General features: G+C 39.4%; 1 protein-coding gene across 2 annotated transcripts in view; it reads left to right on the plus strand.

Annotated features, from left to right (window-relative positions):
* Positions 1-15,797, plus strand: part of LOC149451126 (uncharacterized) — a 36,863-nt gene extending 21,066 nt beyond the window's left edge. For both annotated transcript variants that reach the window (XM_089690966.1, XM_089690967.1), the window contains 2 exons: positions 69-1,724; positions 9,991-15,797. In XM_089690966.1, coding sequence (XP_089547092.1) covers positions 69-1,724; positions 9,991-11,861 — 3,527 coding nt within the window. In that variant the 3' untranslated portion in view covers positions 11,862-15,797. The remainder of the gene's footprint in view (positions 1-68; positions 1,725-9,990) is intronic.
* The last annotated feature ends 238 nt before the right edge of the window (positions 15,798-16,035 follow it).

Consider the following 16,035-nt stretch of genomic DNA (forward strand, 5'->3'; position numbering starts at 1 on the left):
GTAATAATATATTGCTATTTAGAGTTTACCAGGAGTTAACCACACACCACCTGTTTCATCTCATGCAGATCCAGCACATATTTTGCCGGTTGATGGTAATGCAGAAAAGAAGAAAAGCTTTAATACAACACAGAAGCCATCAGAGGAAATTGTAAAAAAAAATTCTGAGACAGTTATCAATCACCATTTTGGCTTACCTTTGGGTTCTCATGATAAGCACCACAATTCACAGCCTGAGCAACCCAAAAGAGACCAATTTTCCTTGAACAAAGTTGCTGATGTTTTGAGGTTGTTTCCTTCAGGACTAAAGATTGAAAAGTTGAAGCAACTTGTCCTTAACACTCATCATATTGACTTAGAAGCAATAAGCATAGAGCTTGGTTATACTGATATGCCAAGCATGTTAAAGCAAGTCCCAGGCATCACATCGTTAAATGGTGAAGTTTTCTTTGCTTCAGATATTCCTAAATCTAAAAAAAAAGTTGCACGAAGAAAAAAAGTTCCATTCTCTGAGAAATTTATGGTTGATTTTTTGAAAATGTTTCCATCGGGGCTGAAAATTGAAACCCTAATGAAACACGTGAACAATAAATGCAAAATTGATTTGATGAAATATAGCCAAGAAAAGGGCTTTATAGATATGGCTGACATGTTGCAAAAAGTACCAGGCATTCAAGTTGTAAACAAAAACCTTATTATTGCTTCAGATGTTTATAAAAAGTCTAACCGTAAATCTAATGCCACCATTACAACCACAGCTGCTAAATGCCCAATTAATGCTGCCACTGGTGTGACAAAAAGTCTTCATGTAGAAATAAAGAGACCACAGGTCATTCAGACGGTCATGAAACCTAGTACCACAAGGCCAACTGGAACTAATCAACAAATATCGCTACCTACGCGCAAGATTCCATTAACAAATGCAACAATTAACAGTCCTCAAAATGTGCATCAACAAGTACCGCTACCTACTCGCAAGATTCCGATAACAAATGCAAAGATTAACAGTTCTCCAAATGTGCAACAAAACGTATCTCTACCTCCTCGCCAGATTCCAAGTGCAATGATTAACAGTTCACAAAATGTGCGTCAACAAGTATCTCTACCTCCTCGCCAGATTCCATTAACAAATGCAACTATTAATAGTCCTCAAAATGTGCGTCAACAAGTATCTCTACCTACTCGCCATATTCCGTTAATGAATGCAATGATTAACAGTCCTCAAAATGTTCATCAACAAGAATTTTTACCCCATCACCAGATTCCATCAACAAATGCATTGATTAAGAGTCCTCAAAATGTGCATCAGGGATTACTCCCAAATGTGTCCTATGCTTCAGCCTGTGCAAGTAATTTGAGGAAGAATCAGATGAATGTGCAAAGTCTAAAGAGCCCTCCAACCTTCAATGTGCAGAAAGCTCACACTGCCAAAATAGCACATCCTAATCATAAGGCTGTACCCAATGATGTAATGCAAGGTTCCAACATCAAAGATAAACTTCAGCTACTATTGAAGTCTCATGTGAATGGACTATCCGTCTTCCAGCTGAAAAAATTATATCTTCTTATGTTCCAACAACCACTTGTTTGCAGGGGTATGTCAGTGAGAAAACTATTGAAGAATATGGAGGATGTAGCAAACATAACAGGAGTAGGAGTCCAAATGAAGGTGTTTCCGGTACTTTCAGAAGACAATCTATCTGCTACATCAAAGATATGCAGCGGTAGGTATCACATGTACCATGTCATGAATGCATGTAATCGGTACATGTAATTGTAAGCTAAAACTGAACTTCTAACAGTTAAATACACAGGTGAAAAAAAAAAAAAAAAAAATATATATATATATATATATAAATATATAAATATATATATATATATATATATATATATATATATATATATATATATATATATGAATGAACTGTCATATTTGCCAAAGACTTTTCATTCTGTCCAGCCTTTTTGGGGATTTATATACAGTGGCGAAAATAATGATTTGATGCCCTATAGATTTTGTAAGTTTGCCCACTTACAAAGAAATGAAGGGTCTATAATTTTTAGCATAGGTGTATTTTAAATGGTAGAGACAGAATATCAATCAAAAATCCTGAAAAACACATGATACAAAAGTTATATATTGAGTTGCAGTTCAATGAGTAAAATAAGTATTTGATCACCCTCCTATCAACCAACAATAATTCTGGCTCTCACAGACTGGCTATGTGCTCATGTGGTACACAGATTAGGCCTGTCATTTTAAGATGGTGCTCCTTATGACAATTCGTTATGCGTATAAAAGACAACTGTCCACAGAATCTTTTTCTCCCATTCAAACCTCACCACCGTGGGCAAGACCAAAGAGCTGTCAAAGGATGTCAGGGACAAGATTGTAGACCTGCACAAGGCTCAAATGGGCTACAAGACCATCAGCAAGAAGGTTGGTGAGAAGGAAGTTTGCTAATGAACATTTAAATGATTCATAGAAGGATTGGGAGAAAGTGCTGTGGTCAGATGAGACCAGAATTGAGCTGACTATGACCCTAAGAACACCATCCCTACAGTTAAGCACGGAGGTGGAAACATTATGCTTTGGGGCTTTTCCTTTGCTAAAGGTACAGGCCGACTTTACCGCATTGAGGGGCCAGTGGACGGGGCCATGTATTGTAAAATCTTGGATGAGAACTTTTCTTTCCTCAGCCAGAACACTGAAGGTGGGCCATGGATGGGTCTTCTAGCATGACAATGACCCAAAACATCTTGCTAAAGCAACAAAGGAGTAGCTCAAGAAGAAGCACAGTAAGGTCATGGAGTGGCCTAGCCAGTCTCCAAACCTTAATCCTATAGAAATGTTATCGCGAGAGCTGATCCTTTGAGTTCCCAAGCAACAGCCAAGAAATCTTAAAGATTTAGAGAAGATCTGTAAAGAAGAGTGGACCTAAATCTCTCCTGAGATGTGTGCGAACCTGGTAGCCAACTACAAGAAACGTCTTATCTCTGTGCTTGCCAACAAGGGTTACTTCACCAAGTACTAAGTCATGTTTTTGCTTGGGGATCAAATACTTATTTTACTCACTGAACTGCAACTCCATTTGTATTATGGGTTTTTTTTTTTTTTTTCTGGATTCTTGGTTGGTATTATGTCTCTATAATTTAAAATACACCTATGATAAAAAAAATGATAGACCCTTAATTTCTTTGTAAGTGGGCAAACTTACAAAATCCGCAGGAATTCAATCATGATTTTCCCCACTGTACCTATACCAAAAAGCACATCCAGAAATATGACACCACTTTCTGTGTTAGACTTAAAGTTTATACCTAACTATCTCAATCCAGTGCTGTGCCCAAGAGTAGCAGCTCTCCCTTCTCACAGTGCAGATTGATAGCAGCAAGAGCCATTGACTCTAGCTGCTGTCAGTAAAATCCTGTGACGAGGGGCGGACCAAGCTGCACTGTCTGTGTCTATGGACGCAGGATACACTGTTCAGGATTGAGCCTGAGCAGCTTCCTATTGGGGCACGCAGAGAAGAGGTGGAGCTAGGAGCATTGACAGGGACCCAGAAGAGGATGCTCAAGGCTGATCTGTGCATTCCATTGCACAGAGCAGGTGAGAATAATATTATTATTTTAAAAACACAAAAGATTTACAATCTCTTGTCCCCTCCTCTGTCCTAACACATATGCTAGCTAACTTGTGCAAGAAAGATGTACAGTTTATTTCTTATTTATTTTCTGGTCGTTCCTGTCTGCTCACATGATCACTTGTGTCAGCTAGAGCAGCTTCAGGAGAGAGGAGGTAGCACTTACAATGGATGGGCCATTAAAGCCTATGGATAACGTCACCAGCCCAGGCTTTACTAATTGTGGTTGGAGTGCTCTCTCCTCTCCCCCTGCAGGCTGACACAAGGGAGATCACGTGCCCGAACTAGAGCAGTCTGAAAATAGGTAAGGATATACATCTGTCTTGTAAGGGTTAGCTAGCAGTGTTAGATGGCCAGGGGGAGGGGGATGAGGGTGAGTCAGGTGTAAGCTAAATTTCCACTTTAACAAATGAAGTGGTGTCAGCGTTCTGCTTGTAGTCTACTGATTGGATCCTGAAGAAGCAGCAACATACTAATATGTCTTCATCTCTGCTCCCTCAACTATTATCTAAGTGATGCTTTGCAGGGGTAACAGAAGGCTAAAAGCAAGACAAATGCAAGTACCTATTCTAATCCTATATAACAATACATGTACTTATTTGTAAAGAAATCCACAACTGCATTCAATTATTTTTTATCTGGAGTTCTGCTTTATGGTGTGCAGAAGAATTTTAAATAAGAAATCTGACAGCATCAACGTTGTTAGGTTATTTTATGCTTTTAGACTCTCTAATTAGGTATGAAAGTACACATGTGAAGTGCTTAAAGGGTTAGTTCACCTTTTCAGAAGAAATAAAAAGGTGAATAAACACCTTGCACCCTCCCTACCCCCCCCCCCCCTACCCCTGGTTCCCGCTGTGCTTACCTCCATGGGGGTTGAGCTGTCAGTTCTTCTGCAGCTGGTGTAGCTGTCCAGGGATTCGAAATCCCGCTTCTTTTTCACTTTCTTCTGCATTGCTTTGGTGATGGATCAGAGCAATTCTCTCTGCTGGAGCTAACCAATCAGAATCACTCTGATCTGTCCAGGAAGCACTGTGTTATTTTTTCTGAAAAGGTGAACTGACAGTGGTATTAAATCCAGAAACAAATATGTAATATATTACAGCTTGCCAGTTGTGGTAACTGCATTTTTATGTATTGTTCCTTTATTTTCAATTGGTAATCAGGCCAATAACATTTCCTGTCTTATAGTATCTGCAATCTGGATGGAAGGGCAACAGGGACACCTTTGCACAGTAGCATTGTTAACCACTTGCCCTCCAGAGGATTTACCCCCCTTCCTGACCAGGCCATTTTTTGCAATACAGTGCTGCATTACTTTAAATAACAATTGCGTGGTCATGCAACACTGCACCCAAATTAAATTTACGTCCTTTTTTTCCCACAAATGGAGCTTTCTTTTGGTGGTATTTGATCACCTATGCAGTTTTTATTTTTTGTGCTATAAACAAAAAACTATTTTGATTAAAAAACAATGTTTTTTAATTTTTGCCATTAAACATGTCCAGTAAAAAAAAAATTTAAAAATCAAATTGCATCATAAATTTAGGCCAAAATGCATTCTGCTACATGTCTTTTCTAAAAACAAATCCAAATATGTGTAAATTAATTGGTTTACATGAAATTTATATCGTTTTGGTATGGTGATATATATATATATACTAGAATTTTTTTTTTTACTAGTAATGGTGGCTAACAGCAACTTATAGCGGAACCGCGGCAGGCATTCTGACACTGGGGGGAACTGACTTGGTGTCACGGAGATCCCCAGTGACAGCAATACAGTGATCACTGCTAATAAAAAGCACTGACACTGTACTAATGGCACTGGGCAGGAAGGGGTTAACATCTGGGGTGATCAAAAGATTAACTGTGTGCTGTTTCACATTATGTGCTGTGTGTGTGCTTCACTGTAAGCACACTGCTTTGTATGGCTCTGTATGCAGAGCCATACAAAGTAGTGTGCAGCAGATGATGAAGGAGAGATCTGTGTTGTTTATACACAGGTCTCTCCCCCGTTGGTAATACTCGGCGATCACCGGGCACCGGTGAGTAATTGACAGCCTAGGCAGCGAATGACGCCCCCTACCCGGAAATGCGAAATCACGTATATATACGTGATTTTGTGCACCCCTGCTACCCTGTAGCAGTATTTCTGCTATAGGGCAGAGGAGAAGCGGTTAATCTGGGCAAAGGTACTTAGATGTACAGATTCAGATAGTATTGCAGTTGCCAAGGTGTTGCATACAGTATGTTATCATTGTTATTCTTATTGACACCAGCCATTTGATGGCTTGACAGTTCAGTTGAGAGCTGTCAGGAACCATGAACCAGGCGGAGACAGAAAGTGCAGTTAAAATCGCACCTTTAATGAAATAGCAAATATAACATAGATCAGTAACGTAGTCAAAACAGAAGCCAGGGTTTGTATGCCAGTGCTGGTTATTAGATGAGCCAGAGTCAGGAAAACAGAAGTCAGCATAGTCAGGAGCCAAAAATCAGGAACGGTAACAGCCTATCACTAGGAAGACCAGTGTGTTGCTCTTCCTCCTTCCCTAGCTCTTATGCAGCTGAGAACAGAGGGTATGTGGCCACTTATAAAAAGGAAAAAAAGGTATTTATAATGTTTTTTATAGCTATATGCAAATGTATTTGCCTTTTTCATTTCTGTGTTAAACTGGGTTGTTTTACAAGGTGAGGGTTTACAATCACTTTTATTTTTCTAGGATATATTATTAGTTTAATCCCTAGTTTAATAATAATATATTATTAGTTTAATGGGATTAATCCCATCTATTTACTTATTAACATACCAAATTGGGAGGATATTGAGCTCAGTTATTCAAAAATATCAAATCAACCTTTTTTACAGACAATGAAACAAACATGTAAAACCATTTAAAGAAAGCATCCATCAATGTACTATTAGATACACTAGTGCACCACTATCTGCAATGTCTTATCCATACACTATATTATCAGATGTTGTATGTTTGCTGGTGATATTGACATAATTGCAACATATTCAATTCTTTGTTCCATACTCCAGTTTTTTCAATCTAATGCTTACCTCGCCAGAACTTTGCAAGAAGCATGCAGTGGTCATAAACAGCGTTGTGCATCAAATTAGTCTATAATGGTTCTCTCATTCAGGACCAATTCACACTGACTTGTGCTAAAAAAAAAAAACACAGTATAGAGGCGGAGTCAGTACAGGAAACATTGCAGGCAGCAAGATACATTTAGGATATGTAGTGCTTAGAAAATGAAATGAAACATCAGGGGAGAAGCTGAAAAGCCCAACATTAATGTAAGTTTTTATTGGATTGTCAAGAATAGCTATTTTTTTTTGTACTGTTATTACAATGCTAACGTTATACAGGTGAAACTCGAAAAATTAGAATATCGTGCAAAAGTTAATTTATTTCAGTAATGCAACTTAAAAGGTGAAACTAATATATGAGATAGACTCATTACATGCAAAGCAAGATAGTTCAAGCCATGATTTGTGATAATTTGTGATGATTATGGTTTACAGCTCATGAAGACCCCAAATCCACAATCTCAGAAAATTAGAATATTACGTGCAATGAATAAAACAAGGATTGTACATAGAACAATATCAGACCTCTGAAAAGTATAAGCATGCATATGTACTCAGTACTTGGTTTGGGCCCCTTTTGCAGCAATTACTGCCTCAATGCGGCGTGGCATGGAAGCTATCAGCCTGTGGCACTGCTGAGGTGTTATAGAAGACCAGGATGCTTCAATAGCGGCCTTCAGCTCTGCTGCATTGTTCGGTCTCATGTCTCTCATCTTTCTCTTGGCAATGCCCCATAGATTCTCTATGGGGTTCAGGTCAGGCGATTTTGCTGGCCAATCAAGCACAGTAATCCCACAGTCATTGAACCAGGTTTTGGTGCTTTTGGCAGTGTGGGCAGGTGCCAAATCCTACTGGAAAATGAAGTCCGCATCCCCATAAAGCTTGTCTGCGGAAGGAAGCATGAAGTGCTGCAAAATCTCCTGGTAGACGGCTGCGTTGACCCTGGACTTAATGAAGCACAGTGGACCAACACCAGCAGATGACATGGCTCCCCAAATCAACGCAGACTGTGGAAACTTCACACTGGACTTCAAGCATCTTGCAGTGTGTGCCTCTCCATTCTTCCTCCATACTCCTGGGTCCTTGGTTTCCAAATGAGAAAAAGTTGATCTCATAAGAAAAGAGGACTTTGGACCACTGAGTAACAGACCAGGTCTGTTTTTCTTTAGCCCAGTTAAGACGCTTCTGACTTTGTTTGTTGTTCAGGAGCTGCTTGACAAGAGGAATACGATATTTGAAGCCCATGTCCAGGATCCGTCTATGTGTGGTGGCTCTTGATGCACTGACTCCAGCCTCAGTCCACTCCTTGTGAAAGTCCCCAACACTTTTGAATGGGTTTTTCCTGACAATCCTCTCCAGGCTGCGGTCATCCCTGCTGCTTGTGCACCTTTTTCTTCCACATAACTTTCTATTAATGTCCTTTGATACAGCACTTTGGGAACATCCAACTTCTTTTGCAATTACCTTTTTGAGGCTTTCCCTCCTTATGGAGGGTGTCAATGATGGTTTTCTGCACAACTGTCAGGTCAGCAGTCTTTCCCCTTGATTGTGATTCCAACTGAAACAGACTGAGAGACCATTTAAAGGCTCAGGAACCCTTTTCAGGTATTATGGCTTAATTAGCTGATTAGAGTGAGACACTTTGAGCCTAGAATATTGCACCTTTTCACAATATTCTAATCTTCTGAGATTGTGGAGTTGGGGTTTTCATGAGCTGTAAGCCATAATCATCACAATTATGACAAATCACGGCTTGAACTATCTTGCTTTGCATGTAATGAGTTTATTTCATATATTAGTTTCACCTTTTAAGTTGCATTACTGAAATAAATGAACTTTTGCACAATATTCTAATTTTCGACTTTCACCTGTACACTGTAGGGTTGATTTACTAAAAATGTTCAAAATCTTGTCATCTCTGCTTAGTACCCAATCAACTTCCTGTTTTTTTTGTCAAAGCTTAATTGAACAAGCTGAAGTTAGACGTTGATTGGCTACCATGCAGAGCTGCACCAGATTTTGCACTCTCCAGTTATAGTAAATCAGCCCCTGTGACTATAGAACGTCTTTAAGTCATTTTACATGTATTCTTCAGTCTTTTTCTGAAAATTAAAGATGGATTTGATCTATTTGCATACATAAATGAGTTCAGTATTCTCTCAGTATGGGATAGCTCTATAGGTATGGGGGATTAAACTAAACTATTTGAAGTAGGAGTAAACCTGATTGGGACCATTTAAATAAAACAATGATTTCAATTCCTGCATCCATTGCCCTAATTTTTGTCAATTTTATAGGATAATTTTACCTACATCTGATATTTGTTCTAAAATAGCTGTCCATATCCCTTCCATTCTAAAACCCAGCCAGCATAATTCCCTTTAACCCCTTACCACCAGCACCAAACCCCCACCCCACTGCTTTTTTTGAAATGCAAAATCCAACAAGCAGGTTGAAAACATGCTTTTAATAAATGCATTTGGTGGGCATTTATCCCTAGATCAAAAGGGGCAGATTTAAAAGTTGTTTATTGCCTTTCTACGAGCAGAATCATTTGAAGGCAAGATGTTCCTCAATGTCTGTTCTACTTTTTGGCTCCTGGTAAAATAGCATTGCATAGCATTTAAACAATGGTAATGATGTAAATGTCAACAAAATGGTGGCCATCTGAACACAGACACTGGGGTCTGCTGCATAATTGTGAATGCGATGGGTAAAAGATGGCTTTAGCTCCAGTTCTCTACCTGTAGAGAACTCCTCAGACAACTTTCACCCATTTTGGGGCCTAATTGTAGAGGCCATGATGTAACTGGGTATACAATAAAACAGATTGAAGGAACTATCTTAAGCTGTCCATAAACCCATACATTTTTGCAGGCTGAATGACAAATTTTAACAGGTTCCTCCATCCACCCTAAACAATGCATACGGATGAATCTTCCAATGTGGACACTGTACTCTGACAACTGGTAGTGTAATAACAGTGCCTGCATTTGATTGCATGCAGGTGTTGTTTGATCTGACTTCCACAATCTTTAAATCAAAAGGTGTTAAACAGGAGGGTGCTGACAGGAGCACCCACAGAGATAAATTTGTGTTCATTAGAAACCAGCCAAAATTTGCTCCGTGTATGGCCAGCTTTATGCATCAGTGGGAAAATTTGTATACTCTTGTGGTAGTAAATCACATCTTTGAACGATCCTTAAAAAACATAATCATTGAAATTATTTTTTTTTTTTTCAGACTCCACACCACGAGGAGCTGCTGTTTCAAGTCCTTTGTCTATAAAGAACAATACAGAGCCTATAAAACACAGTGTACCAGTGCTCCAGTCCAAGCAACAGCCTTCCTCTTCTGGACACAGTCATACAGAGTTAACAGGGGGACACCTTCCAAATTCTGGTTCAGGAGATATTAGTCACAGACAGACCCTTTATCAGACCACTGAAATTTGTGACAGAAAACTGGTCACAACAGCCATTTCACATTCAGCTAATAATCTTCATCCTGCTGGAGATGCTGAAAACATCAATGATGCCCAATGGCCTTCATTACCTCAGAAATTTAATATTTTAAAAGAGATAAAACAAAGAAGCAAGGTGTCTGATCAGCTGCGTGAAAATATCTCAAACAATGAACTTTGTCTTAAACAGAATCCAACTACAACATCCCAACCTCAAGGGAAGGACAACAGTGCAAAAACCTTGTTGAAAGCAGACCAGGATCCATATAAACCCCATGACCAGATTGATTATAGAGGACAAGAGCCTCAGACTTCAGATCTAGCTCATCCCTTGCATCAACCAGGCTTTTCTTTTGTATTGGAAGAGACAGGCTTCTCCTTTTTGAAGGGAGAGACAAATTTAAATGAGGACAAAAAATCCAAGGAAATGGGCTTGATTGGTCCTCCTCCTAACACGTTCACAGATTCAACACAAGTAGGTTTTGAGCTTTCTGGAATAGACACAAAAAGGAATACACTTGCTACACCCATACAACTGAACCAGTCTGCTCATTGCAACATGGCTGCTCCAGAGGCTAGGAGGCATTCTGTAAATGTTTTGTTGCAGCAATCGATGGCTGATTTCAGTTCAAAAAAGATGGCACAACAAACACATAATCATCTGGAAACTTCTGAATTTTCAACTCAAGACCAGAAAAGTAATAATTCACAGTCACAACCAGGCCCAACCCATAACAATAATGTTTTTGATTCTTTACTTTTGGACCTCAAAAGACAACAGGGAACTTTGCAGGAGCAAGGGACACTGCCTAGATCTTCTGATGTGCAAATGGTATCTGTGCTTTCTAAAGAGCAACAGGAAACTTCTAGCTCCAAAAGCATTTGTGAATTTGGACAAATGTGGTCTACCCCACCACCATCAAAGAAGGAAGTGGCTAAGTCAAATCTGAATAATAAAACTTTGCTGACTGTGTCTCCTAAATCACAGTCCCCAGAAATGGCTCCTATTTCAAAAACCAAAACTGAAGTTGGAACTCAAAATGTACCCACAGAAAAGAGCCCATCAGGGGTACAAACAACTAGCAATGGTAGACCAGTATCTTCTCCAGTATCACAATTTCAACAAGTGCCAATAACCCCTTTTGTAGACACTGAAGGATCTCCTGTATCAGCCACACTACACAAAGATATAGATTTAAATATTGTCAATGGAGAAATAATTTTAAAAACACAGAAGAAAGAACGTGTACAAATCGGAGATGGGGTTGATGGAACAAAAACTCTACCTTCTTCAACTCAACAGAAAGCTAATATTGACCATGTTTACATACGTGAGCAAACAGTAACTGAACCTTTTCAAACACAACCAAAAGTGCCTGTTCCACATGCAAGTTCATCAATGGAACAGAGCAGAGCCTCACCCAGAATACACCACAATTATAATGACATGGCTGATAGGACACCTGAGCAGAAAAAAATATTTACTTCAAAATCATACCAGCATGTCTCACATTGGGATCATAGTGTTCCTCCCGTTCTGTCTGGACCTCCGACTACACCAACAAACCAGCAGGACAGTTCAGGCAACAGTTCAGAAGAAAGCACTAAAACATGGCAGAAAGATAGTGATCAATTTTGCTGCATATTATGATTTTTCTCCAGCATTTATCAAAATACATTTTTTTCCGAATTGTCCAAATGTAGGTGGTTTAGACAAATTTTAGAAGGGTGTAGTATTAAATTATTCTAAGTCAGAAAATCTGGATTTTGTTAAAGTTAAACAAAACTACTTTTTTAGTTTTGAATAGCGCTGAAAGGGAACTATCAAGTGTATATTGCTGTCTGTGTCCCCAATAGGGAGTCTCACTCTCACTATTTGCCTTGTTTACCATTATCACTGACAGTGAAAGAAAATCTCAAATTTTAGGTTGCCCCCAAAACAAGAAAAGAGGGGAAATCTTCCAATCGGGACACTAGTTACATAGTTACATAATTGGCGGTGGATGTGGTATACTTGGATTTTGCAAAAGCGTTTGACACAGTTCCCCACACGGCTAATGTGTAAAGTAAAGTAAAGTCTACAGGCTTGGAAAAATCCGTATGTAAATGGATAGAAAACTGGCAGAAAGATCGTATTTAAAGAGTAGTGGTTAATGATTCATACTCTGAATGGTCTAGGGTTGTCTAGGGTATATATGAAAAGACACAAAAAGAGGGCACAAAGGCCTAGTGCATTACCTTTTAAAAATTAGATTTATTGATAAAAAGTAAAATACTCACAAGAGGAATAAAATCAAATGGAAAGCATGTCACAAGAGATGCAGTGTGGTCCAAGACCCCTAAAGGTGGTCTGGTGGGGGACTGTAGACCTCTGGATAGCTGATGGCTGACGCGTTTCGAGGTTGTACCTCTTCCTCAGAGCCTCTGAAAATTTTACAGTGTCTCATTACCGGACTTTTATACATTTTTATATTCCCAAAGAAAAATATCACACTCTTCACAATCACGCCTTATTCATGTCACCAGTTTTTGGCAGCACCTATATTTGTAAGAAACTATTTTCAAGGATGAAGCACACAAAGGGTAATATTCAAACCAAAATCTCTAATGAGCACCTTGACAATTCAGTGAGAATTGCTACTTCATCCATTGAACCAGATATTGATATGTTAGTTTATCAGATGCAGTGTGAAATATCACACTAGTTTTAGGTTGTCCTCTTTTACTTTTATAAAAAAAAAAAAAAAATGTAAATGTTTTATTACTCAGGTACATTATCTATATCAGTGATTGATAACTTGTGATTTGCTCAATTTATTTCTGCTCATCAGCTATCCTTATTGTTAGTGTATTTTATGTGTTGCCCAACACAATTCTTCTTCTTCCAAAGTGGCCCAGAAAAGTGAAAAGGTTGGACACCCATGCTCTACATAAAACAAATTTAGAAATCTGCCCTAGTATATAGGAAGTACATTATTATGGAGTAATTCTATGGACTTTGTTGTTCCATGCTCTACAGCCTCCCAAAGCACACATTTTACACTTCAACTCTGAGCTCCAGAGGCAGGGGGCAGGGTTCTGATGCGACACACTGCACAGAATAGATTGGATAGCTGAGTGTAATCTGAGACCTAAGTGGGTGCAAAGGACACACCCCTCTCCTCACAGACTCATAGGGAAACATGCACAGCTGAGGCTGTCAATCACCCTCTGTGCTGGGGGGTTGGCCTTAGGATGCTGTGGTGCCAGCATAGCCTTTCACAGTTGACTCATGGGATAGACAGAAGAGACAGGAAATGCACTTGGTGCTGTGGATTAAGGCTAGTACACTCAATAGAGGGATATGCCGTGTTCATTTTTCATTTCAGAGGTTCACAATCACTTTAAGCCTTACCCTTAATTTTCCCAATTTTATACATTACACTCATGATTGGACGAAGTCTTGTCCTCTGCCTGCTAAGCCCCAGCTTGGGGGAAAGTTTTGGATTCATTTGTCCAAACAGCAGCAGCTGAGAGGTGTGAATCAATCAATTTTATAAGGTTTTAATCCTTTTTTCCTATTTTGTATAATTGTTTCTTATTGCTTTATATTCCCTCTTAGATTGTAAGATCCGAGGAGCAGGGCCCTCCTAACCCTGTTGTATTGAACTGTATTGTTGCTGTATTGTCTCCCGTTATATTTTAAAGCACTGAGCAAACTGTTGGCACTATATAAATCCTGTATAATAATAATATTAACCGTCAATTTTTCATCACTATTTTGTTCCCTAGTTTCAGATGACATACCACAGTATTGAAATATATCAAGTTTTACATAATCACAGCCAACAACAGCATTCTGGATGTGGACAGGTGGAAACTAACACAGTTTAGGATTGTTCTAATGGTATCACACACTGTACTGAAATCTCCAACCTAGACATGCAGTATGCCTAGGAACTATTTTCTTCATTACTTGGGGAAAAAAACCCCAAAAACTTTATATTTCTTGATGATATTGTTTGATATTGTATGGTATTCTGTTCTGTTTTGGAGTATAGGTGCACTTTCGGCATTTTTATTTTATTTTGATGATTTACTGCAGCCTTGTCATATAAATGAACTGTACGGGGAACCTGGTTTGCTGGTAAGCAGTTTCAAACAGGGCCTGTAGCCTGACAGCAATGTATTTTACTTGCTCTTCAATGGCATTGACTGCTCCTAAGCATTATTAAGGGAAGTAGAAGGGTATGAGAGTGATGGCCCACGCATCTATCCCTTTAAAAGCCTTGTGTCTGAAACTTCTGGTCAGGGCTGTGGATAAGAGGGTACCACCAGTCCACCTGTATGGTGCCCAGACCAGCAGGGGGGCCTAGGCAGCTGGGTAAATTGAATGTGGGCAGGGAGGGTGATCAGTCGGGAGGGGGGGGGGGCAATTAATGGAACTGATCCTGTGTATGGCTCTCTCTGCAGCAGCTGAAAGCTGGCTTCTTCTCCTCTCTCTCCCACTGGCTTTCAGCTGCCACAGAGAGAGCCATAGAGGGGATCGGTTCCAGTAATTGCGCCCACCGCACCAATCACCCTCCCTGTGCATGTTTCCCCCTGACAGGCCCCCCTGTGCTCCCACCTACCTCCACAGTGTTGGCAGATTCCCTCCTCTCCTTTACAACCAGCAGCTGCAAGCACACAATAGGATCCTCAAGATGGAGAGTGGGGGAAGGTTCCAGTAAAAATGTCACATTTACCAGCCCCTTCCTTTCCTAAATAAACACAATGAGTGATCAGTACTGATCAATCACTATGTTCATTCATAACTGGAGCGTAGTAAAGTTTTTTTGTTTTCTTTTTTCAGCGGCGGGGGTGATAACAAGTTAGGTGTATGGGGCCCCATGGTTTCTAACAGCAGCCCTGCCCTGCTTCTGGTGATTAGAAATAGAAGTCAACCATTGTAGCTGATTGGTATAATTAATAGATAAGTGGTGAAAGTGTGAATATTCTTTCAGCATGTAATGAATTCTCCTCAGAAGTTCATTCATATGTTGGGATATTAATGATTAACTCAGGATCATAACTATGTGGTATCAACTGTTTATTTATATTGTTCATATTTTCAGGAGCATTCTCTTGTACAGACACCTTAGCCTTGGTCCCCTTTGACTACACACGCCCATTCATCTTCTTGTCTCCCTTGTTTCTTCACACCAGGTAGAATTTTAAGGTGAAATAATCATCTCATCTCCCTTGGCAGGCTCAATGGGTTAATTATTTGCCTTACTGCATTAAACCTTGGCCTCTCAGGTTCATGGCTAAGAGGTCACTATGTCTATAGGAGATGACAATGAAAGGGGCTCTGACTGTTCTCAGGTAGTAAACATCATCAGCAAGTGGAGCATTTCATTGCTGCTTTTTCTCTTTTTTTCTTCGTTCTATAATCTGAGATAGTTATAGTATTGAAGAATGACATGGCTACTAGTGTAGTAGTGTACAGTTTATGCATAACCCAGTTAAAAATTTTCCTGTAAACAGCATTTCACTGAAAAAAGAAACTTTTTGGAATAAATGTCAAACGTAATTTGCTACATTATTAAAATAACTCCTGCTGTTTTAAGTTTGGACTTTTGTGTGTGTTTGTGGTACATTTTTATGAGACACCTTTGCAACATATGTTGTCGAATTTATTTGGGTCTTCTGATTTATTTTATTTTTTTTTAAAACAAAGACTTCTACAGGAACTTAAGGCCAGGTTACTCAGTAAAACTATAGAATGGTGCAGGTCAAACCTTGATTCAAGCTAATTCAAAATCCAGGATTTGATGATCAATCGGTGATCATCTTTCTCCATAAAA

Source organism: Staurois parvus, unplaced genomic scaffold, assembly GCF_062004578.1.
Source record: "Staurois parvus isolate SC_StPar_1 unplaced genomic scaffold, SC_StPar_1.0 ptg000548l, whole genome shotgun sequence".
Classification (NCBI taxonomy): domain Eukaryota; kingdom Metazoa; phylum Chordata; class Amphibia; order Anura; family Ranidae; genus Staurois; species Staurois parvus.